Source organism: Elephas maximus, chromosome 7 (assembly GCF_024166365.1).
Source record: "Elephas maximus indicus isolate mEleMax1 chromosome 7, mEleMax1 primary haplotype, whole genome shotgun sequence".
Taxonomy (NCBI): Eukaryota; Metazoa; Chordata; class Mammalia; order Proboscidea; family Elephantidae; genus Elephas; species Elephas maximus.
The window spans coordinates 43,188,985-43,215,138 of record NC_064825.1 but is presented as its reverse complement, the minus strand read 5'-3'; the positions used below and the strand labels follow the sequence as shown (position 1 = coordinate 43,215,138).

The window sequence follows — 26,154 nt, the reverse complement described above, 5'->3', positions numbered from 1 at the left end:
GGCAAATCTTAGGAAGATCAACAGCTTCTGACTAGTGTCTTAGAACCCTGAGCCCCCAAGTATAAAGTACAACTACCCTGCTGGGGGAGCCCTGGTGGCACTATGGTCAGGTGTTTGGCTGCTGACCAAAAGGTCAGCATTCAAATCCACCAGCAGCTCCTTAGAAACCCTATGGGGCAGTTCTACTCTGTCTTATAGGGTCACTATGAGTCGGAATCGACAGCAATGGGTTTTTTTTTTTTTTTTGAGGAGGGGGAGGTACCCTGCTGGGAAGACCATGTGGCAAGACCCTGATATTACAGCAAGCTTCCCAGCTATTCCTACCAAGATATCTGGCATAAGTGAAGCCATCTTGGCTAGCCTTCCCGCCAGCAAAATATTGCCAGCTGACCCCAGTGGACACCACCTGGAGCAGAAGAACAGCCCAGCTGAGCCTCTCCTGAATCCTAACTAATAAAATTGTGAATTATAATCAAATGGCTATTTTTTATTAAGCCACTAAGCTTTGAAGTAGTTTTTTTATATGACAATAGATAGTCAGAACAGAAAGGTACTGTTGTTTTCTCCGTTTTAGAGATGAAGAAATTTAAGGTCTCGGTCCAGAACTAGTGTGAATACTGGGCTGAAGGTTTGAGCATAGTGTGTGTCTTACCCTAAAATCTGTGCTCTGAATAACTTGCTACAGTGAATAAACCATCACTTCTGCCCACAGAACATCAGAGCCAAACTTACAACTTCCCCAAAGAAGAGAAGAGGTAGAACCTACTATTTTTTCCCTCAGCTCCTCTGGTCAGAAATGATTCAATAGATAATTTTTGAATGACTTTTGTCTTCAAAGGGCTGATATGAGAAACAGATGTACATGCAGGTATAGGGAATAACCTTTTTTAGCACGTATTCTAAGAGCCAGGAACTGTGCTGTGTGCTCATCCCATGGTATCTCATTTACTTTCTCTGAACCTCGTTGAGAGATATGAAATCTTATCCCAAATTGTGGATGGGGAAACCAAGGCTTAGAGATGTTAAGTAACTTGACTAACTAGTAAGTGTTCAAGCCAAGGTAGAGATCTAGATCCATCTGACTCTAAAGCCCATACTCTTTCTACCTTGTCAAGCTGGTCGAAATCACTTATGATTCTACCTGCCAGATGTGTCACTGATCACTGTTAAACTGTACCTTGTCGGTTTTTTGCTATCAACCAGTTAAGGTCAGTATTAAGATCCAGAATTCTACTTGTGTTATCCATGTATTAGGTGCCATTCCAAGTTTTAAGCCATCTTTAGTTGCACAGGACTCTGGGGTCATAGAGGAAGACTTTCTCAAACACTTTAGCTGGGTCTCCAAGAAAAAGTGGCCCTTTACTAGGCCAGGAAGTGAGCAGGAGGGCAACTCCAGCAGAAAACTGTGCAAGAGTATGCACAGAGGCACAAATGGGCTTGGGATTTGAGGGACTGCTGATAAAAACACATACATACACTCACATACACATACTGAATTTATATATTATATATATAATTTACATATAACTGTTATATAAGTATACAACAGTATACATGTAATAAAAATTAGCATAGCATGCTTATGAAAATACCTTGCTGTGGGAGGGCAAGGTTGACAAACAGAGAAGGTGAACATTATTTGTGTAAAAATATGGTGTATATGGGGCAGTTCTATATATATATATATATATATATATATATATATATATATATATAAAATGGTGTGACTATACACCAACATGTTAACAATGATTACCCTTTGGTGGTGGGTATGTGATTTTCTTCCTGCTTATTTCAATTTTTTAACTGTTCTACAATGAACATTTATTACTTGAGTAATAAACTACAAGGAAGAAAAAACAGATGTTCCATGTGGTTTGATCAATGGATGTAGGAGGACAGAGGGTGGGGAAGACAGGTGAGCACTGGGCAATGGGTAGGGGAGGTGAGCTGGGGCCACCTTTGCACCTTGAACTAACTGTTAGGAAAAAATCCCTGCTCTACCTTCCTTTACCCTTAAAAAAACTTGGGGACTCAAAGTAAGAAGTTCTCCTATGTCCCTGCCCACGGGTGGCCCTAAGTGAAAAAAATTAACACCCGAGCAGAGGGAATAGGTACTATGCTCTATGCAAAAATCAGAACAATTCATTATTTGCTGGTTTCTTTCAGCCATGTGCAGTCATTCAATACATACAGTGAAAATAATGGAGATCTGATTAAGCTACCCTGGGTGGGGGTGACTCTGTTACTGATGGGTGCAAAGGAGGCATGCAGAGAAAAATCACACATAACTTTAAAGGATGTTAATAGAAACAATATTAATTATGAGGTCAAGAGTGGGGTAGGCTGCATTTCTGAGAGGCTTGCTTTTGGAAAAACTATTCTACAGGAATGAAAGGGGGCAAAAAGATTTTATTCTGCTCTCATTGGACCCCACAAACTCAATGTGGGACTATCATAGTTATGCTGCAGGCAAAGGTGATGGACACACTCTCCATGTATAGATTAATTTCGCTTCCTTACATGTGGCATGACTTTTGTCTCCTTCACAGGTAAAGGACAGGAGTTTGAGAAAACAAAACCAGCGTTTCACACTATTTTAATAAATAAGGTAGACGATTGTTGCTGTTGTTAGGTGCCGTCAAGTTGGTTCCGACTCATAGCAACCCTATGCACAACAGAACAAAACACTGCCTGGTCCTGCACCATCCTTACAATCGTTATGCTTGAGCTCATTGTTGCAGCCACCGTGTCAATCCACCTCATTGAGGGTCTTCCTCTTTTCTGCTGACCCTGTACTCTGCCAAGCATGGTGTCCTTCTCCAGGGACTGATCCCTCCTGACAACATGTCCAAAGTATGTAAGACGCAGTCTCACCATCCTTTCCTTTAAGGAGCATTCTGGCCGCACTTCTTCTAAGACAGATTAGTTTCGTTCTTTTGGCAGTCCATGGTATATTCAATATTCTTTGCCAACACCACAATTCAAAGGTGTCAGCTCTTCTTCGGTCTTCCTTATTCATTGTCCGGCTTTCACATGCATATGATGTGATTGAAAATACCATGGCTTGGGTCAGGCACACCTTAGTCTTCAGAGTGACATCTTTGCTCTTCATCACTCTGAAGAGGTCCTTTGCAGCAGATTTGCCCAGTGCAATGTGTCTTTTGATTTCTTGACTGCTGCTTCCTTGGCTGTTGATGATCCATGGTTGTGGATCCAAGTAAAATGAAGTCCTTGACAACTTCAATCTTTTCTCCGTTTATCATGATGTTGCTCATTGCTCCAGTTGTGAGAATTTTTGTTTTCTTTATGTTGAGGTGTAATCCATACTGAAGGCTGTGGTCTTTGATCTTCATTAGTAAGTGCTTCAAGTCCTCTTCACTTTCAGCAAGCAAGGTTGTGTCGTCTGCATAACACAGGCTGTTAATGAGTCTTCTTCCAATCCTGATGCCCCGTTCTTCTTCATATAGTCCAGCTTCTCGTATCATTTGTTCAGCATACAGATTTAATAGGTATGGTGAAAGAATACAACCCTGATGCACACCTTTCCTGCCTTTAAACCAATCAGTATCCCGTTGTTCTGTCTGAACAACTGCCTCTTGATCTACGTAAAGGTTCCAGAACACTTAATTGTGCTCATGAGGAACCTTTACATAGGTAGATGATTAAGAGGTTCTAATTGTGCAACCTGGGACATTTCATCTGCAGTTTAGAGAAAACAGAGAAAGGCTATGGTCCCAAAAGTCAACAGCACTCACCTCAGCGTAGCAGGATTATGGATAACTTTAATTTTCATCTTTATACCTTTGTGCATTTTCTCCAGTAAGCCTGTACGGTTTTTATAAGAAGAAAAAAATCATATCTCTTTTGGAAAAATGGTGGTTAAGCAGAGATAGGAAGGATTCTACAGAACTCAGACTGACTGAAGTCCCTGACAGAATGAAGCTGCAAGAAGGGAGAGGGTGGAAGGACCAGGCCAGGAGAGATCTGGAGAAGGTGGCTGTAGTGTGAAAGAGTCAACACTGGATGTGAGCCAGGCAATCTGCATCCAAATCTTAACTACGCATCAGCTACCTGAGTGAGCTAGTGATCGACCTCGCTGCTTCTTAGCTCCCAAAACTCCCAAATGGGGGTCATGGCACACATATGAAAGCCCTTGCAAACCAAAAGGCTGATAGACAAATGTTAAGTGTTATTAGGGCTTTGGGTATAAAAGGGATTGGACGAAAGAAGAGGAGGGAGAGGAGACTCACAATTACTGAGCACCAACCCCAGGCCAGGCCAGGCTGCACAGGGTAGCAAAATCGTCACAGGACCCGGAAAGGCAGAGGTGAGCCCAAGAATCAAACACTGATCTCTGCCACATATCTGTGCCAGGCATATTCACATACAGCTGCTCTCAGGTACTTTTACAACAGTCCTCTCCAGCATCATCCCCATTTTGTTGGGGAGGAAAGTGAGGCTGGGATGGGTATAGCAACTCCTCCAACTTTATACCTTTAGTAAGTGGCAGGCTGCGACTGGACCTCAGGTCTGTTTGATTCCAAAGTCCATGCTCTTTCTCCCTTTCATCCCTCCTTCATCCCACCTTTTTCTCTGGCAATCAGAGCACCACTTCCTTAAGCAGTAGAGCTGATCCCTCCTTCTCTGGCCAGGGTAGGTTGTGGGAACACCAAACTTCCCCACCAAAGATCTCGGGTCTCAGACCCACCCAGCCGCCACCTTTCCCCGCGCAGCTCCACCCTATACTGCGCCGCCCGTACCTGGTCTCCAGAGGGATGTTACTGTTGAGTAGCCAGTTGTCCTGGGCGTGGGCCGGCTCCTGGGCGCCGCCTGCTGGAGGCTCTCCGGAGAGCGAGTGGTCCGTAGGCGCCGGGCTGGGGTTGCTCCTCGGAGTGAAGTTGCCCCGGTTCAGGGAGTTAATGGAGGCCGCGTGGTGCTGGTTCGGGGTGTGGGCGTGCGAGAGCGGCGGCGGTGGCGTCCGGAGCCGCGAGTGGTTCTGCAGGCCACCCGGGTGATCTAGGGCACAAACACGCGTGGTCAGGGTGGGCGGCAAGCTCGGGCACCGCCCCTCTGCTTAGAAAAGCTGCCCGGAGAGGTTTGAACCAGGACCTCAGGGAAAGGAATTCCATGTTTATCAGGTGCTGATAAATTATACATATTCATTCATTCTGTAAATATTTATTTAACTGATTTATTGAGCACCTACTTATTCTAAGTGCTGAGGATACATCAATGAACAAAATGTACAAAAATTCCTGTCCTCATTGAGCTTCTATTTTAGTAGGAGAGAGACAACATATCAGATTAAAAAACAAACAACGAAGCCAGCTGTGGATACCGCCAACTTCACACTGTTTCTTTCATACGTTTAGGGTGGTGACTTTCAAAGTGTAGTCCCAGAACATCACCTGGGAATTTCTTGGAAATTAAACCCCCTGGGCCCCTGCCCCAGACTTCCTGAATCATGAAGCCTGGGATTGGGCTCAGCAACCTGTTTCCAGAAGCCCTCCAGGTGATTCTGATCCAGGCTAAAATTTGAGAACTACTCATTATAGAGTGGGTATGAATCCGGGAGGACTGCACAGCAATGGGGTTGGGTTATACATAACAGCATTAGTATATGAAACCAGAAAAATAAGTACAATATATAGTTTACTGAGATGGTGATAAATCTGAGGAGAGAGCATAAAGCCAGGAAGGAGTCTAAGGCCCACGTATGTGGAAGTTTAGACAGAGTAGCCAGTGATGGGCCTCAGGGAGATGGCTCTTGAGCAAAGGGAGTGAGCCACGCTGGTGTCTGGGAGAATTAGAAGCCACTGCTCACATTCACAGAGCACTAACTAGGTGCCAGGCACTGTTCTGAGCCCTCTACATGTATTAATTCAGCTAATCCTCACAACCCCCTACAAAGCAGGTACTGTTTTGGTCCCCATTTTACAGATGAAGAAACAGATATAGGCTTTATTCCTTTCAACCTCTTGCACAGTGGTTAAGAGTTTGGCTGAGAACAAAAAGGTCTGTAGTTCGAATCCACCATCCACTCCTTGGAAACCCTATAGGACAGTTCTACTCTGTCCTATAGGGTCAGCTATGAGTCAGAATTGACTTATCAGCGATGGTTTTTTTTTTTAATAACTTTTATTGTACATTAAGTGAAAGGTTACAAATCAAGTCAGTCTCTTATATATAAACCTATATACACCTTACTACATACTCCCAATTACTCTCCCCCTAATGAGACAGCCCACTCCCTCCTTCCACTCTCCCTGTTTTCATGGCCATTTTGTCAGCTTCTAACCCCCCTACCCTCCCATCTCCCCTCCAGACAGTAGATGCCAACATAGTGTCAAGTGTCCACCTGATGCAAGTAGCTCACTCCTCATCAGCATCCCTCTCCAACCCCAACCCATTGTCCAGTCTGATCCATGTCTGAAGAGTTGGCTTTGGGAATGGTTCCTGTCCTGGGGCAATAGAAGGTTTGGGGGCCATGACCACTGGGGTCCTTCTAGTCTCAGTCAGACCATTAAGTCTGGTCTTTTTATGAGAATTTGGGGTCTACATCCCACTGCTTTCCTGCTCCCTCAGGGGTTCTCTGTTGTGTTCCCTGTCAGGGCAGTCATTGGTTGTGGCCAGGCACCATCTACTTCTTCTGGTCTCAGGATAATGGAGTCTCTAATTCATGTAGCCTTTTCTGTCTCTTGGGCTCGTAATTACCTTGTGTCCTTGGTGTTCTTCATTCTCCTTTGATCCAAGTGGGTTTAGACTCACTGATGCGTCTTAGATGGCTGCCTGCTAGCATTTAAGACCCCAGACGCCACACTTCAAAGTGGGATGCAGAATGTTTTCTTAATAGATTTTATTATGCCAATTGACTTAGATGTCCCCTGAAACCATGGTCCTCAATCCCCTGCCCCTGCTTCCCTGACCTTCGAAGCATTCATTTTATTCAGGAAACTTCTTTGCTTTTGGTTTAGTCCAGTTATGCTGACCTCCCCTGTATGGTTTTTTTTTTTTTTTTTGGACAATGCATGAATCACTCAACCTCTTTGAGCTGCAGTTTTGTCACCTATAAAAATGGGGCAAATAGTTTACAAAGGGCATCAGAGAGCTATAGTGAAATACCGTGAAAGGAGGCAATCACTGTGAAAGAAGTATTTCTGAAGTTCACAGTTTATAAAGTATTTCATTTGTTCCTCATGAGAATCCTGTGAAGTAGAGACCTGTATTTTATAGAAAGACAGATACTCAGAGAGAACCAGGATTCAAACTCAGGCAGATGAAATTCAAAGGCTGTGCTCGTCCTTGAATTAGAAGACAGCATTCTGGAAACCATCAAATATAGACAACCGTGAAGCGCCATCAGAGCTATGGCTATTTTTAGTGGCAGATGAATCACATTCTGCTTTTCAGGTAACCCAATCTTTCATGGCAAAGGGTTATAAGGCACATCTGATGGGGGGAGGGGATCACTTCCTTATTACAAACTGTTGCCTTCGGGATAAAGCCCACTCAGGGCCTACAATGTCCTTCAGGTTTTGGTCCACACCTGTCTCTCCAGGCCTCCTCTCTCATCCCCTCCAGCCACACCCTCCCCCAGAGGCAACTCAATGGTCTGAGACCTCAACGAACGTGAAAGGTACCCGCTGAGGATGTGCAATGCTGTGGTCCTGAACCAGAAAGGAGCTAGCACAGATGCCACTTAATGGGAGAGGACAGAACCTAGAAGCCAATATGACCCATCCAGGCAGGGACTCCCATTTAGGGACTTCTGCTCCTTGCAGGAGAGAAGACAGCCTTGGACCAGTAGAAGGTGAGAATGTGCAGGGTCAACTGTTTTGTCCAACTGACCTCAGACAGCACTTTAATGGAGACAGAGCCTGGGACAGGAGCCAGCAGCAGAAGCAGCCTTCTGGGCTGAGGGAATGCTGCTGCCCACCTGTCCCTGCCTTTCAGGCTGCTTGCTGGCTGCAGTCCAGGGTACTAGAGCAGTGAGAGGAAGTGACTGAACCACCGCTGCCCAATGGCTGTCAGGAGGCCAGCAGAGAAGCGTAACCTGGTGCTTGCCCTGCCCCCATGCTAGGAGCTAGTCTTCTCATGACATTTTAATTAATTGATATCAATAGCTGCTGCCATGTATTTGAGCACCTACTATGTACACTTTCAGTCTTAACTTTTCTAAAGCTCACAATAACCCCTAAAGGACCATCCTATCACCCCATTTTACAGATGAGGCAACTGAGGTTTACAAAACCAGTAAGTGCTCCTTATAAATCCAAAGACTAAATTCTGTCAACGAAACCATGGTGCCTTTGCACAAAACACAGGAGCCTACTTATTCAGCTGTGTCAGTCCAGGGCCAAAGGTAAAAACAGGACAGGGCACTTACTCCCTTAGTGAAGAGAGTGGGCATCTGAGGTCCTGGACAGAACTGGCTGGTCTGCAAGCCTATAGGCATCTACTTTATGACTAAATGGAAACGCCAGGCTCTGGCTTGATTAACTGTTTAGAAGCTGCCAAGTCCTCAAACAACAAGATTTTAAGTATTAAGGCCACTGGTCACAGATCAAAAAACTCTAAAAGGAAATTATTCTGTGAGGACAAGGAATGTCCAGGTCCCAAAAAGGAATGTCCAGGTGTCAAAAAACCTTCTGTTTTTTGAAGCTGGCTCAGTTGCTACCCCTTCCAGAAAGCTTTTCATGATCTACCCTCCCCAAAGTTCTCTTTTCCTCCATTGATTGCTGAAAGCAGGTAACCTGGACCTCTCACCTTTCTCTCTCGCCTAGAGAATGCATACTTATGTCTCCATATTGCCTCCTCTAACCTGCTGCCATCCAGTCGATTCCGACTCATAGAGACCCTAGAGGACAAAGTAGAACTGTCCTGCAGAGTTTCCAAGGCTGAAATCTTTACAGAAGTAGACTGCCACATCTTTCTCCTGTGGGCAGCTGGTGGGTTCAAATCACTGACCTTTTGGTTAGCAGCCAGGTGCTTAACCTGTACCACCAGGGCTCCTTTTGCCTCCTCTAATGGGTGTGAAGGAGCCCTGGCGGTGCAGCTGTTAAGTGTTTGGCTGCTAACCAAAAGACATGCAGTTCGAATCCACCAGCCACTCCTTGCAAACCCTATGGGGCACAGGAACCTGAACCCTACAGAACTCTGTCCTATAGGGTCACTATGAGTCGGAATTGACTTGATGGCAACCAGTACTAGGTGTGAAAATCCCTACTCCCCTCAGTGCTGAGTGATCATAGGATCTAGAACTGAGCAGATGTTTAATCCAGATTTATTGAGTGAATGGCTAAGGGTCACTTGTTAGTGGCCTGGACAGTCTGTCTGGGCGGATAAAGCTAGTGTGGAGGAGCTTGTTTGCACAAAATGATAGCAGGCCACCCTGGGCTCTCCAGACCATGGGCTTATGTGGGCCTTTACTTACCTGCCTGGAGACAGAGTTCCAGATGCTTCAGCTGGGTCCTCTGTTTCCCTCCCCTGACCATTCTGAGACCACTAGGACAGGGGACATGGTGTTTCCCAGGTTCCCAAGAGAAAGGCTCTGTATTTTGAAGATTAACAATGGAAGACTCACAACCCCTAAAGAGGAAGCATGACCTTTCTAAGGGTCTGACTGGATTCTCCTTTCTGCTCCTTGTACCAAACTGGACCTTTGCTTATGGCCAGAGGGGAATATAGAGGTGAGAGGCTCTAGAGGGGCCTTTTTTTCTCCTATAACCCCTTCTAATATACCAACTCACTCATTCTGTACCAAGTCCTGTAAACAAGGTGCTGGGAACACAACAGTGAACAAGGTAGATATGGCCTAGGACAGGAACTCTCTTCCAGTGTCCACTTACTGGCTGGGCAGCCTCCAACAACTCACTTCACCTGCCTGGTCCTTGGTCTGTGCATCTGTGGAAATGGACACACATTCCTACCTCAACAATGTCTGCAGGATAAAAAGCCATGACTTCTTCTTAAATGCCAAGTACACAGTGGGCTACTGCTATATCCTGAGGGGAAGGGCCCATGTATCATTCGTCTCCATATCCCCAGGGACAGGATAGAGCCAGGCTTGGCACATAGTAAAAACACACACACACACAAGTCAATTCAATTCCAATTCGTGGCAACCCCATGTGTGTGTCAGAGTAGAACTGTACTCCATAGGGTTTTCAATAGTTGTGACCTTTTGGAAGTAGATCGCCAAAGCTTTACTCCAAGGCACCTCTGGATGGACCTGAACCATCAACCTGTCAATTAATAGACAAGTGCTTAACTGTTTGTGCCACTCAGGGTCTTTGGTGCATAGCAGACCCTCAGTGAATGTGGTGGCGAGAACAGGAAATCAGGTAGTCAGGACTTCTTGTCTGTACAAGCAGTTGCTTCTCTGCTGCTACCTGGGAGTAAGCACTGGCATACATTTGCAAAGTTGTGTTGTAAATTCCAATTTACACCCTCTTCTCGCAGATACAGCTACCAAGTGTACCTCTGAATCAAGCCCAAGTGTGAGTCATTTTTACTGTTATTTGTGCATACTTCTGTCAGTAAAGGCCACTTGCTTATCTGAGTTTTGCAAGCCTGGTTTTCCAGGAAGAAATTTTGCAACCTGTAAGCTCTTGGATGTATTTCCAGCTGCTGGTTTCCTACCACAGCTCAGACATTTTTTATTTTATGTGCACAATAATCCTGAGCACCGAAGCCTCCTGGCTGCATCTCTGTGAATCACGATCAGAGCAAGAAATGGGGACTAGAAAGAGACTGGGCTCTGGTGTCTGGCAGCCCTTGGTTCAAGTGTTAGCTCTGCAACGTACTAGCTTTGTGATCAAGTCACATAACTTCTTTGAGCTTCAGTTTTCTTATCACTAAATGGAGATAATGTCCACCTGTTAAAGGATTGTGATGAGAATTAAATGAGATAACGTATACAAGGTGCTTATCTCACTGCTAGAACACAGTGATGCTCGAAAAAAATAGCAGCTATTAATTTTTACAATGACAATATAAAATTCATGCATGTTGAATGAATAAATTATAAAGCACTACGTAGTCACCATGGTGATCACTCTGCAGCATTTACGACAGGGGTTCAAAAGCAAAAAACCTTGAGAGAAAAAGCAGGAAAATGTCTGTCTAACAGGAATGTGATACTCTTTGATTATAGCTGAATCCTACTCTGGACAGCTGCTGGCTGCCAGGACTCCTGGACTCAGAAGGGTGCCTGAAGCTCAATACAGATTAGAAGATAGTGAGGATGGCCGCAGCCCTGAAACTCAGAACAGAACTGGAGACATGGGGGCTCCGTGGGCTCAAATGTGATGCCCTTGCCTGCATTAGATCAGCATCTCACACCAAAGGAGACCTCTCTGACCTGGGTTCCAGGTACAACGTAAGGTGATGCCCCCTGGTGTTGTTCAATCACTAATGTTTAACTGCAGGGACTTGATGAATTATAAGTTGAGGAAGAGCCCCTTCCTTGATAAATAGCCAGTGTTTGGGGGAACAGATGGTAAAGAAAGGCACAGGGCAGAGCTTGGGAGTCTCACAGACCTGGGTTTAACCTTGGCTCTGCCTCTTACAAGCTACATGATTTTGAGCAAGTCATTTAATCTCTCTGAGTCCCTAATTTCTCATCTATAAAATGAGTATATAACAGTAATGGAAATAAAAGGAAGAGGAGGAAGAAGATGAAATATACAAAGATACAGAGATGAAACAAATGAAGTCCTTGACTTTGAGATGCTCACAGTCTGGGGGAAGATAATAGACATCAGTCAGAGAGAACGCAAACTGGTAACTATGATGAAATTATAATAAACCTAGAAACCCAGTGCTGTCGAGTTGACTCTGACTCATAGTGACCCTACAGGACAGAGCAGAATTGCCCCACAGGGTTTCCAAGGCTGTAATCTTTACTGAAGCAGACTGCCATGTTTCTCCCATGGAGCAGCTGGTGGGCTCAAACTGCTGACCTTCTGGTTCGCAGCTGAGTGCTTAACTGCTGCACCACCAGGTCTCCTTTGAGATGATAATAGTTAACATTTATTGAGTGCCTACTACGTGCTGGGCACTTTCTGAGTGATTTATTTATTTTTATCATACCCCTATAAAGTAAGGTGCTTAGTACAGTCCCTGGAACATATCTTTTGTAGATTACAAAACGGAGGCACAGAAAAGGTAAGTAATTTGCCCCAGATTATAAAACCGTCAGTGGTGGAGCCAGAATATGAACTCAGGAAGAGCCCATACTCTTAACCGCTAGCTTTACGTATGTTAATATCACATATATTAAGTGAGTTGATATAGGCAAAGTGCTGTTCATATATGCAAAGGATGGCTGTAGCCTGACACTCAGAACAAAACTGGACACATGGGGCCTCCATGGGCTCAAATATGAGGCCCCTTCCTGCATTAGATCAGCATCTCACATCAAGGGAGACCTCTCTGACCTGGGTTTCAGATGCAGCATAAAGTGCCACCCCCTGGTGTTGTTCAATCAGTAATATTTAACGGGCTTTTGTTGTATGCAGAGACCCGATGAATTATAAGTTGAGGATGAGCCCCATCCGTGATAAATAGCCGGTGTTTGAAGGGACAAATGGTAAAGAAAATTGTAAGTGCAGAGCTTGTGAGTCACATAGTGAGCACTTCACAAGGGTCGCTATTGTAATTCTTGCTCATATTACACTACAGCCTGGCTGGAGCCCCAGGGAGCACACAGTGGGCAGCCTGCTGGACTCTGGCTGTGGCAGTCAGGGAAGGTTTCACAAGAAGGGACATGTGGCCTGTGTTTAAAGGAATTCTACACAGAGTAAAGTATATGTGCAAGGGTTTAGAAGCCTGAGAAACCAAGGCCTGCTGGGGGGATGTTTCATAAGTAGCGTGGAATCGTTGCGAGGGAGCAGTGGCAGGAGGCAAGGGGGAGACACTGGTGGCAGAGGCCAGGTGGTGACAGCCTTAGGTGCCAAGCTAAAGAACTTGGAATTATCCTGAGAATTACAAGCAGTACCTGAAGGGCTCTGAGCAAGGGAGTCCCATGATCACTTTACTGTCTGAGAAAGATTCCTGGTGGCCATGTGGAGAATGAACCTGGTGGGTGCAGGCTACAAGGATGCCCCCAGGCTGACTGCAGGATGCCTGACTGTTAGAAAGATTCCAGTGGAGTACGTCATTATTCTTTTATAAGTGCACATTCATGAGAAAAAGGCATAAACTTTCAGAGCTTTTGGCTCAGGCAAAGAACTAGAATGTGTCAACAGCCCTGCAATCTAAGGCCAGCACAGGCTCCAAAGACGGGTGCCAGGCCAGGTACCCACATCCAACCCTGCAAAATGGCAGACAGGCGCCGGAAGGTCTCCTTGCTACGGAGTTAACGACGACCCCGGTGTGCTCTGCAGTCATTAATCGGGCCCTAAAGATTTTTTTTTTTAAAGATTGTCAGATATGAAAGATGATGGTATTTAATTACCATAAAACACAAAAGCTCCAGCTGCCTGAGAATGCCAAGAGAAAGAGTTATTTGGCTTCCATTAAAATGCCATCGACTACCACTGACTCAGGATGGTGATGTAGCAGTGCTGAGAGCTTAGCTAATGAACCTTGGCCTACACAACCAATTTAGGGAGGCCAGGAAGCTCTTTGTCACCACTGTTGGCAGCTGGAATCTGATGACCTGACTTCCAGTCTCAGCTCTGCCTCTTTCAAGCTGTACAACCTTGGACAATTTATTTAACCTCGCTGAGTTTTAGTTTCTTCACCTGTCAAATGTATTTGAAAGCACTCTGCAAAGTCCTGTTCAAAAGTTAAAGATAACTATCACTATTATTATTGTTGCCTTGATCTAGAATGAATAAAAACAGTAAAGTCCACCAGACCGGACTAAGCATGAGATTAAGGGTTGAATTTTTTGTGGTGTTTTTTTCTGCCCATTCATTCTTTTCAAGAGCAAAACGTTTTCTTCTTTTTGTCACTGACTTGTCATTCATCTTATGCCCAGCTTCTCCACACAACTCATCTGCCAGAAAATTAAACTTCATTTATATGGTGTACTAGACAGCTCTAGATTGAAGAACTGTTCCTACTTTTGCCATTAACTCAGTCTGTGACTTGGGGAAAGTCCCTTCACCTCTCTAGGCCTCAGTTTCTCTATCTGAAAAATGAGTTTCCTTCATTCCTGAGGTTCCTTGTAGCCTTTGACAGTCTGATTCCTTGTGGTTTCCCTTGTTCCTCTCAGGGAATTTCCTGGAAAGAAGGTGATCGGGAAAACCCTACTGCTGCCTCCAAACAGCTTAAGGGTGGAAGAAGGTGCAAATCTCCAAGGATTTTTAGGGAGAAGATTCAAGACTAAGGGCAGGAAGTTACTTGTAGCCAACAGAAGTTCAATTTAAGGAAACCCTTTCTTCCCACCAAGTTCTACAATGGCAAATGGGCTGCCTCTCAAGCTGGTGAGCTCCCTGTCAATGGAGCAGAGGCTTAAATAACCAGCATCAGCTTCTTCCCTGAGTTTAAAACACCTACCACTCTGAATATGTACAGACAGAGCTGAACTTAGTGTCCCCCTGCAAATCCTTTCCCTATCCCCCGCCTTCATATCGTTCCCTCTATTTTGCTCCTTCCTGATCTCAACACCACCAGTGGCTGGCTGAACCACCCACCCAGTCAACCAAACCAGACCTTTGAGAATCACCATTGCATTTTCTCTCTTTTTAAGGCTCAACAATTTAACAGTGATTACCGAGTCATCTAGACTTCATCTTCCAAATATCCTTCAGGTCCTTACCATCCCCACTGTCACAATCTTAGCTTAGGCCCTCATCAGTGGATACCGAGGCCAAGGGCCATAGCCAACATGGGCTTCTCAGCCCACAGGTTCACACCACTCCAATTCATTTACATCCATCAGCTGGAGTGATCCCCCTAAAAGAAAACTGGATCATGTCACTCCCCTACTATAAAGTTTCCCAGTGGTTCCCCACCACCCACAAGACAAATGTTAAAGTGTGTCCAGAAGTCCGACTGAAACGTAGTAAATGCCTTATGATTAGCTCACCAAGTCTTGTCATTTACCATCTGGTCCCAGCCCAACACTCCAGGGCAGCACCCACAGCTCTCCGTCTCCCTCTTAAAAAAGGTGCTAGGGCTAACAGGCTAGGTATAAGCCACTTGTAAAAATGCTCACTGCTTGTCCCACACCCCTGGCTTTGCATATGCTGTTTTTCTTCTGCATGGAAGGCTTTCTTCACTCCTTTACTTGGTTAACTCAGATTGGAAGTTACTCTCCCTCCAGGAAGTCTTCTCTGACCATCCCCTCCCCGCCAGTTCGGGTTAGAGGACCCTCCTCTGGGCTTTCCTAGCCCCCATGCTTCACTCTGAGTTATCACCATGTGTTTACTGGTCAATCTCTTCCACCAGATGGTATGCTTCAAGGGCAGAGTCTTAATACTGTGAGGCTAGAAGTAGATGACATCTCTCTCTGGTGTACACTGCAGGCTCCCATCTGTGGGCTCTTTCACCGAGGTGCAGGCACTGAGCCTCAAGGGGCCTGGGATCATTTGGGTACTCCAGGCATCCTGATCTTTCTCTTTAAACTTGACCTGGAATTCTCCAAACTGAACAGGGAAGATAACTGAGATGGGCACAAAACTCTGTATTTTAACAACTGTTGAAGATGCCATGAAAAAGAAATCAAGACAATGAATCTCAAGGCTCCCGAAGGGGGTAGCCTACTTCGTTGAAACAGACGCCAGGACTGAAGGTCAGGGCAGTTTATTAGGTCATTTTTCTAACACTACTCCCACTCCCACACCCACTGCATGCCCTACAGGAGGCTAACTACCAGCACACAGAGGGATGAATTCTCATCCGTCATGTTCATGTCTCTCCCTCCTTTTTAGATCTATCAGTAATTGAGAAGAATCTCTTTCTCTTGGAAGAGACACTGATATCCCTAGATGAAAGTGACAGGTTGGCTGAAAGGCTGCTAGAACCCACATAGCAGTAGAGCATGGTGGTTAAGTACCACAGCTCAGAGGCACGCTGAGGGTTCACATTATTGTTGTTGTTGTTATTAGACGCCGTCAAGTCTGTTCCGACTCATAGCAACCCTATACACAACAGAACAAAACACTGCTCGGTCTTGTGCCATCCTCATAATCGTTATGCTTGAGCCCATTGTTGCAGCCACTGTGTCAATCCATCTCGATAAGGGTCTTCCTCTTTTTCAGTGACCCTCTACTTTACCAAGCATGATGTCCTTCTCCATGGACTGATCATCTCTCCTGATAACATATCCAAAGTATGTGAGATAAAGTCTCACCATACTTGCTTCTAAGGAGCATTCTGGTTGTACTTCTTCCAAGACAGATTTGTTTGTTCTTTTGGACAGTCCACAGTATAGTCAATATTCTTGACCAACACCACAACTCAAAGGCGTCAATTCTTCTTTGGTTTTCCTTATTCATGGTCCAGCTTTTGCATGCATATGAGGTGACTGAAAACAACACGGCTTGGGTCAAGCACATCTTAGTCTTCAAGGTGACATCTTTTCTTCTCAACACTTTAAAGAGGTCTTTTGCAGCAGATTTGCCCAAAGCAATAAATCTTTTGATTTCTTGGCTGCTGCTTCCATGGGTGTTGATTGTGGATCCAAGTAAAATGAAATCCTTGATAACTTCAATTTTTTCTCTGTTTATCATGATGTTGCTTATGGGTCCAGTTGTGAGGATTTTCGTTTTCTTTCCATTGAGGTGTAATTCATACTAAAGGCTGCGGTCTTTGATCTTCATCAGTAAGTGCTTCAAGTCCTCTTTACTTTCAGCAAGCAAGGTTGTGTCATGTGTATAACACAGGTTGTTAATGAGTGTTCTTCCAATCCCGATGCCCCGTTCTTCTTCATATAGTCCAGTTTCTCAGATTATTTGCTGAGCGTACAGACTGAATAGGTATGGTAAAAGGATACAACCTTGATGTACACCTTTGTTGACTTTAAACCACGCACTATCCCCTTGTTCTTTCAAACAACTACCTCTTGATCTATGTACAGGTTCCTCATGAGCACAATTAAGTGTTCTGATATTCCCAGTGTTCGAAATGTTATCCGTAATTTGTTATGATCCACACTGTTGAACGCCTTTACATAGTGGGATTCAAATCCTACATTCCCTACTAACACATTGGCCAAGTTACAAACCCTTTCTGGGCTCCAGTTTCATTCCATGAACATCATTCAAATAACACAGTAGTCTGGAGAGTGACTGCTGAGTCAGATAGAACTGAGTTTGAAACTGGCTCTGTGGCTTTGGGTGAGTTTTTTTTTTACCTCTGAGAGCTTTGAGTTCCTTATCCATAAAATGGGGATAATAGCACTATTTACTTCTTAGTGTTGTTGTAATAGGGACTTAGTGAAACAGTGAATGTAGTGTGACTGGCAAATAGGAAGAACTCATTAGAGGTTTACTATTAATTCACTCTCATAACTTCTTGGAATTATATCTAATTACTTTCTGCTCAGGTGGTAAAAGTCTCCAAGGGCAGGGATTATAATATCTGCCTTTTTCATATACTGCCTGGTCTTTCCTGTACCTTCAGCCATCTTCCCTATACTTAGATTAAGATCTCCATAAATGGTGGTTGAATGAAACAGAATTAAGCCCTTGTCCATGCAGGATGTTTATATCGGGGCACCTGGAGATTGTCAGGGGAAAGAAAATCAATATTTATTGATACGTGGCTATAAGCAGGTGCCTTAAGAAGGTTTCCTCATTTTATCTTCAGAGCAACACTCGAAGGTAGGTCTTAATTCCCTCATTTTGCAGATAAGGAAACTGAGCCTCAGAAACCTGCTCTTAGTTTATAAAAATTTTCCATCTCTTTCAACAACAGACATCTCAGGCCTAGCATTTGGGGAAATTTTATTAAATGTGACATCTTGATTTAAAAATAAAACAAACAAAGTTAGAAACCTGCTCACGGTCACACGGCTAGAAAATAGCAGGGCCAAGATTCCAACAGAGGTCTCTGATTGCTCTTTCTACTCTTGATAACTCTTAGAGGCAGAAAAAGCAGAAAAAACTCTGAAGTACTTAAGGTGTATGCAGAGTGACTTATAAACGTAAAAAACCTCTCGTGTCTTTTTGTTATGACTGAACAACTATCATACAGTTATATGGATGAGGTGTTGGGGAGAATCACAAAAAGTTTTAATGTTTGATAATATGCCATAACAACAACCCCAAGCGGTACAACCCCAAGTGGTAGGTGCTATTATCCTCCTTTTACAAATGAGGAAACAGACTCTGCAAGGCTAAGTGGCTTGTTTGGGGGGCAGCAGACCCCATAAACGGAGACTCCAAGCCCAGTGCCCTTCTCAGCCTCTGTAGAAGCTGCATGCAAACTCCTCTACTTTGCGCTAGGAGCATCCATCCAACCCTAGCAAATCACAAGGCAGCATGGCAGCCCCTGCTCAAGTATCTTTATCTTCTTCCTCAGGCCCTAAAACACCCCACTTGGGGAAAAGGCAGAAACTCCACCTAATCATACAGAACAGAGAGATGCTCGTCATCATTTATGACATGACCACATATGGGTTTTCTTTCTGATACAAGCTCAGGAGATCTTGGGCAGGTATTCCATTCATCAATGTCCGTAAACCAAGTCATACTAGAAACAGACAAAAAAAATCATCCCTCTGTAAAATGCCCGTCTTGATCTCCAGGCCACAGAAGTATAATAAGAGGACAAAGAATGGCCTCAAAATATTGAAGGCTTACAGGGCTGCTAGGTGCTCTGTAAGCATCTTAAATACATGTTTTCAATTTCATTCTCCCAAGAGTCCTTTGAGGTGAGCGTAAAAGGAACACAATGCAGTGTTAACAGTGTGGGCTCTAGAGGGACTGGGTTTAAATCTCGACTTACCATGTCCTAGCTGTGTGACCCTGCACAAGTTACTTATGTCTCCTTATGCCCCCAATTTCCTGACTTGAAAGAGGGAAATAATTCTTACAGGGTGGTTGGGGGGATTCAATCAGTTAATTCATGCAAGAAGAGGCTCAATACATACTAAATGCTAAGTGTTAGTTATTAGTTCCTCTGTTTTACAGAATAGGCAACTGAGGCTCAGAGAGAGAGTTCACTCATGCTCCATAGCTACTAAATGCAAAGATTAGAATCCAAGTCTGTCCAGCTTCAACTCCATGTTCTTAATGGTTATGACACACATTCCACACTTCACCTACTGTTCACTTCCCTTGGCATACAGTAGGTGCTCCATACGTGGCATTATTGTTCATATTTGAGAATGCCTTTTAAAGTGCTACACTCCTGGCCAATGCCTCCCCCTGCCCCTCAGATTGCTGACTCCCTGTCCTTGCACACTCTCTTGACACTGCAGCCTATACTGCTTACAGAGCAAGCCCCACAGCAAGGGCACAGACGATACTAACTTTATTTCAATGCAGAAAGTGTACGTTCTGTGGGTGCCACCTGGGCTCGTTTCCCAAGTTGATTCTTTTCTTTCAGCTGTGGAATATTTTATTTTTCTAATTTCAAAATCTACTTATGTCAAAAAGAGAGAGAGAAATCCAATCAGCACAGCTCAGGTCTGTGAAACGAATAACGCAGCTGGTGTAGAAACTTAATCAAACAGTTATATTCATAACCACAGCGATCACCGCTCTGCCTAACTGATACAGCCCAGGGCCTCCTAAAGAAAATGTGTCTTGACAATACAGGGTGCAATGCAGAGGTGCACTGATGCTGCGAAGGGGTGTCGATCTCCAGGCCTGGCACCTTGATGAATCTGAGGCAAATCTGGATTGGAAACACGTCCCCTACAAATCCCACCCAAGCCCAAATGTCATACTATGTTTTTCTTTTCTTTTTTAAATAAGAAAATGGACCAAGTCAACATTTACCTGGATGGTTCCTCAGTTTTCTGGAGAAACAAGGCAGAAAGGCCAAGTTGCCTTAGAGTCTTGGAAAGGATGAAAGCTTTGGAGTCTGGGTGACATGTGCCTTGGTCATCTAGTGCTGCTATAACAGAAATACCACAAGTGGATGGCTTTAACAAAGAAATGTTTATGCTCTCACAGTCCAGTGGACTAGAAGTCTGATTTCAGGGCGCCGGCTCCAAGGAAAGCCTCTCTCTCTCTCTCTCGGCTCTGGGGGAAGGTCCTTGTGATGCATCAGTCTTTCCTTGGTCTAGGAGCATCTCATCACAGGAATCTCATGTCCAAAGGATGCACTTTGCTCCTGGCGCTGCTTTCTTGGCAGTATGAGGTCCCCCCTCTCTGCTCGCTATCCTTTTCTTTTTATCTCTTGAGAGACAAAGTTGGTGCAGGCCACACACCAGGGAAACTCCTTTTACACTGGATCAGGGATGTGACCTGGGTAAAGGTGTTACAATCCCACCCTAATCCTCTTTAACATAAAATTACAATCACAAAATGGAGGACAACCATACCATACTGGGAATCATGGCCTAACCAAGTTGACACATATTTTGGGGGGACACAATTCATTCCATGAGAACGTGGGTTTGAATCCTGTCTCTGCCACTCACTAGCTGTGTGACTAGACAAGTTACTTAACCTCTTTGAGTGTCATCTATAAAATGGAGATAATTATACCTACTTACAGCTTGAAGATTAAATGAGTGAAGCTTTGTATCCCCAGTGTCTAGCGCAGGAGCTGCTTTAGAGTAAGTCCAATATAAGTGTCTACTGACAGTGCCTATAGGCCTAATGTCTATCGCTTACTGAGTGATTAGTATGTGCCAGGGACATTTACATGCACGATATTATTTTATCCTAAAATATGATGCTATGAAGCATGTATTTTTATTCCTTTTCCAGTTTTGAGATAACTGAGGCTCTGAGAAATTAAGAGACTTGTCCAAAATAACACAGCTGGTAAGGAGGGGAGCCATTTGGGGTCCCAAGATCACAGAGGCAGAGCCTACCACTCCACTCCTCTGTCTTGTCTCCTACTTCTTTAGCACCAATCTAATTGCATGAACAGATTCTCAAAGAATGTTACTGCCCTTTTCTTTCTCCCCTTGGCCTCTCATGTTCTGGGATTCCTTGGGGTAACTCGGAAATCAGGGTAATATTTCAGGATATTTAGAAGGGCTTAATTATCTAAAGGGAAACCCTGGTGGCATAGTAGTTAAGTGCTACGGCTGTTAACCAAAAGGTTAGCAGTTTGAGTATACCAGGTGCTCCTTGGAAACTCTGTGGGGGCAGTTCTACTTTGTCCTATAGGGTCGCTATGAGTTGGAATTGACTTGACAGCAATGGTTTTGGGCTTTCATTACCTAAGGAGCCCTGGTGGTGCAGTAGTTAAGTGCTCAGCTGCTAACCAGAGGGTTGGTGGTTTGAACCCACTAGCCGCTCCAAGGGAGAAAGACGTGGCAGACTGCTTATATAAAGATTATAGCCTTGGAAACCCTATGGGGCAGTTCTACTGTGTCCTGTAGGGTTGCTTTGAGTCAGAATCAACTCAAAGGCAATGGATTTTTTAAAAATTTGTTTTAATTATCATTTCTAACTAACATCAGAATAGACTCGATGGCACTGGGTGTTTGGGTTAACCAACATTGGTAGAACATTTGCAATGGTTCTGCTTTATGGATTCCCAGATTTCTGGACTATCTAGATGAAATCACAGTGGGAAATCTAACTCCTCTGAATGACTAGGGAGCACAGGTGAGTCTGATGAGTGCATTCAGCCTACCTGTGCCCTGCCCACTTGTCTAGGGTTACAGGAAAAGGAGCCTGAGGTGGCAGGGTAGTAGGCCTGAGTTCTAGTCGCAGCCCTTCCATGATCTTGCTGCCGGGTACCCCTCCTCTCTGGACCTCATTCCCTCCAGAGTAAATGGAGAGTGTTAGACCTGATTCATTTGCTCAGCAAATATTTTTTCAGCTGTTTCCAAACTCTTCACTCCTAAGGATCCTATTAATAATTCCCCCAATGTTTTAAAAAATATTGTCCCTCACACAAGGTACACTTGTGAACTAATTATTAATTGTCTTCCCAATTTTTAATCAAACACATGTAAAGCTGATGATCAGAGTTTCTGATAGGTCCAAGAGAACTCAGTGAATTGATCCCTAATGCCTGACCCATTGCTAACATAAGGTAGGTCCTCAATGTGTCTACCAAATGAATGAGTGAATGAATAAATGAATGGATGAGTGCTTGATCCTAAGCAGAAGAACACTAAATGGTGGGAAAATATGGAGTCAGGAAGACCTGGGTCTAACTTCCAGCTCTACTATTTACTAGCTGTGTGACCTTGGATAGGTCGCTTAAACTCTCTGAGGTTCAATCTCCTCATCTACAAAATGAAGTTAATTAGACCTATTTTGCAGGACAGTTATAAAGTTGAATAATAAAAACAGCAATAATGATTATAAAAATAACAGTAGCAAACACATGCCTAGTGCATACAGTATGCCAAGCACTATTCTAAATGCTTTACACATACTAACTCAGTCTACATAATAACCCTGTAAAGCCTATTGTTGTCGAGTAGATTGTAACTCATTGTGACCCTGTAGGACAGAGTAGAATTGCCCCATAGGATTTTCAAAGCTGTAATCTTTACAGAAGCAGCCTTCCACATCTTTATTCTATGGAGTGGCTAGTGGGTTCAAACCACCAACCTTTTGGTTAGCAGCTGAGCGCTTAACTACTGCGCCACTAGGGCTCTTAAAAAGAAAAACTCAGTGCCGTCAGTACTATTATTATGGCCGTTACACAGATGGGGAAATTCAGGTACAAAAAGGTTATGTAATTTTCCCAAGGACACACTTGCATGATGGAGACAGAATCACAGTAGGCAGTCTGACTCCAGCGTCTGTGCTCTTAATCCATGCAGTCATCTGCCTGGGCATATTATGCAAAGTGCCCAGGCTTACTAAGCAGAAGTCCTAAAGGTGGTTAGTACAGCCTTACTGCAGGATGATGGGCACACTTCTTACCTGGAGTTTTCGCAATAATGGCAATTGCTTCCAATGTGCCTATATTTACCTGGACTGTAATGGCTCAGGAACCCCACTCTGGGGTTGAGTGGGCTATGTATGAGGTAAGTGCTGTCAGCAAGCAGCTCTGCTTGTGACTGTGCCACAAAGACCTTAGCTGATTGGAGGAAAAATGAGGCAAGTGCCTTCCATTTACCTTCCCATCTCTAGAAGACATGCAAGATTCATCCTGCTCAAGGATGTTTCCACCCACCACGTCTCTGCCCCTCTAGAGTGCCTCTGTGGCTTTTGCTTAGCTGGCATTTCTTCTTCTGGTAATAGAAATTATCTTGTAATTTTGGGGAGCCCTACTCTGTATGAATTTGGATACAAATGGTTCAGGGTGACCAATGAGAGTATCCTCATTCCTCTGGCCGAAGAGTCTTTAGACAGGGATACTCGACCCTGACCAGGCCAATCAGAGTCAACTGTAGGATTTTGCTGGAGCTATGGGAAAAGAGGTATTCTAGTTTCCTGGGATTACAAAGCTGGTAGTATATAAATGACCACATGGTGAATGCCTGCTTCAGAATGAGGCCAAAATAAAGGGAAACAGAGTCAAGAGACATAGAAAGATTCATGAAGACATCATTGAACACCTGGATCTAACTGCCTTGAAGGGACAGTGACCCCTAGACTTTTCAGTTACATCAGCTACTGTACTTCCTTTTCTTAAAAAAAAAAAAATCTGTTGGAGTTGGGCTTTCATTCCTTATAGCTAGGGTCCCTAACCCACTCCCTCCGCTCTCTCAGCCTAGAGCGCCTTTCCTAGCCTCCCCCTCTCCAATTCACTAGATTGAAACAACTCAGAGGCTGAAACACCACATCTTCCACAAAGCCCTTCCACACTCTTCAAATAAACCCATCATTCCCTTATTTGTGCAGCCATGAACCTGAAACCACAAGGCATTGCGGCACCTGCACTCCAAGTACACTAATTTGTATACATTCTTATGTCCCTCCCTGCTTGGCAGTCCCTTGCGGGAACCCTTACTCATCTCCATGTCACTTGCACCCAGCACAAGGCTTGCACAGAGTGGGTGCAAATGCTGGGTGATTAAATCAACATGAATCACTTTCTCAAATAGCACCAACAATTAAGTAAATGATCACAAACATCCTCTCTAGGTTTAAGAAAAAAAAAAAAAAAGGCTCAAGCATGACCATTTGATCTTCTACCTCATAAGAAAATGTCCTTAATGATCTGTGGATATTAAATAACGAGAGAGGATGTCCATTTCCAGGTGGACAGACGCTGTCCCATGCCACAATACAAGCAGCTGCATTCCTGAGCCTAGAGGCAGGGAAGGGCCGCTTACTGGCTGCAGTAATGCAGCTGGTGGCCCTGCTCAAGTTCTCTTTCTCCCCCCACCATTACTGATGGACACTGTTACTAATCACACTTACTCACATTGATTTTTTTCTCCCTGAGGACGAACTACCTCATCCCTCCCTAATCTAATGACTGAAATTAGGTGAAAGCAGCCATCTGATGCATGTTAGACATCACCCCAGAAAGGAAGACATTAAAAAAGGGATTAAAAAAAAAAAAAAGAAAAATTTTAACGTCTCCATCCTCTTACCTACCTATGCAAATCAGGCAGAAAGATTTCAAATGGCGAAAAGCATGTTTGAGGCTGTGACTGTTATTCACGGCCCCTCCTTGGGCTGAGTCACCATGGAGTGCACCTTTCTGCTGGCCAGTCTTTCCTCATTAACGTGTGCTGAACCTCCTGTGTGCCAGGCATTGCGCTGTTGCTGTTAGCTGTTACCTGGTGGGCCCCCAACTCATGGCAACTCCACGCGTAATGGAGTGAAATGCTGTCTGGTCCTGCACCAACCCCATGATCAGTTGTGAATCAGACCACTGTGATCCACAGGGTTTCCACTGGCTGATTTTTAGAAGTAGATGGCCAGACCTCTCTTCCTAGTCTGTCTTAGTGTCGAAGATTCGCGGGAACCTGTTCGGCACCATAGAAACACGCAAGCCTCCGCTAACAGATGAGTTGTGGCTGCACATGAGCAGCACAGACTGGGAGTTGAACCTGAGTCTCCTGTAGGAAAGGTAAGAATTCTACCACTGAACCACCAAATGCTTCACAGGCAGTGTGCTAGACACTTCTAATGTTATTTTCCTGGATCTGTGTTACAGAACTGTGAAGTTTTAACACTATCATCCTCATTTCACAAATGAGGAAACAGGCTTAGAAAGGTGAAGGGCCTAGCCTGAGGTTCCCTAGTAAATGGTGGATTCAAACTCAGGAGGAGCTTGACTCTACTGCCTGGACTCTTTCTACCTCTCCTCATTGCCTCCGCTGTGACATTATATGTTAAAGGGATTCAGCAAATCTGGGAACGGTTGGTCTTGTGAACACTGGCATTTATACAGTTTTTTTTTTTTTTTGGTCCCACTTTTGTCCTGGCTTTACTTGGGCCAAGAGAGAAATGCGGGAGATGCCCAGGTCTGTTGTGTATCTGGATATCCCCAGAGCTGACATCTGGGCAGGCACTGCCATGTCGCAGTGGCCATGTCCAATGACAAGTAGACTGTGCCCAAAGGAACTTCAGAAACACATCTCTTTCTCCCTCTTTAGAACTCAAATGTGGCATTTAGGAATATTTCTAAATGTCAAAAGCCTCCATGAAGACAGGTCCTTGCTGCCCTCTTCACACACACTTGAGGTCTGAGCTATTATTACAGTGATTGTCTCTCTGACCCTCCCCTTTTGCCTTGTCTGAGCCCATCTGTGCAGCACAGTCAGGCATGGCAGGAAGGCCTCCTGGCGAACCCCGTTCTCTCAGTGCACTAATGAGAAGGTCTGGAGATGGAAGACATAGGGCCAAGGCAAGGAGGGAGGCATCAATCCTGGGGAGCCTGGTGTGGGGTTGACAGCTCAAGGCAATTCTTTTCCTGGGCCCATCACTAGACTCAGGTCACATGCTTCCGGTTTCACTCGTGATTTCAGAATTGTCTGAGGATCACGAGAACTCCCTGGGGGGCCTCAAGGCCACAGACCTTTTCCCTTCTCTGAGCTCAGAAAACAGAATCAAGTTAAGCAACTTTCACTGGGCACCTACTGAGTACAAGGCCGTATGATAGCCATGGGGTGAGGGAGGGAGAAGAGTGAAATATCATCCCTGT

General features: G+C 44.6%; 1 protein-coding gene across 2 annotated transcripts in view; it reads right to left on the bottom strand.

Moving 5' to 3' along the window:
- The window catches only part of TENM4 (teneurin transmembrane protein 4), an 887,828-nt gene that overhangs the window by 254,274 nt on the left and 607,400 nt on the right, over positions 1-26,154 (bottom strand). For both annotated transcript variants that reach the window (XM_049889686.1, XM_049889688.1), the window contains exon 10: positions 4,764-5,019. In XM_049889686.1, coding sequence (XP_049745643.1) covers positions 4,764-5,019 — 256 coding nt within the window. The remainder of the gene's footprint in view (positions 1-4,763; positions 5,020-26,154) is intronic.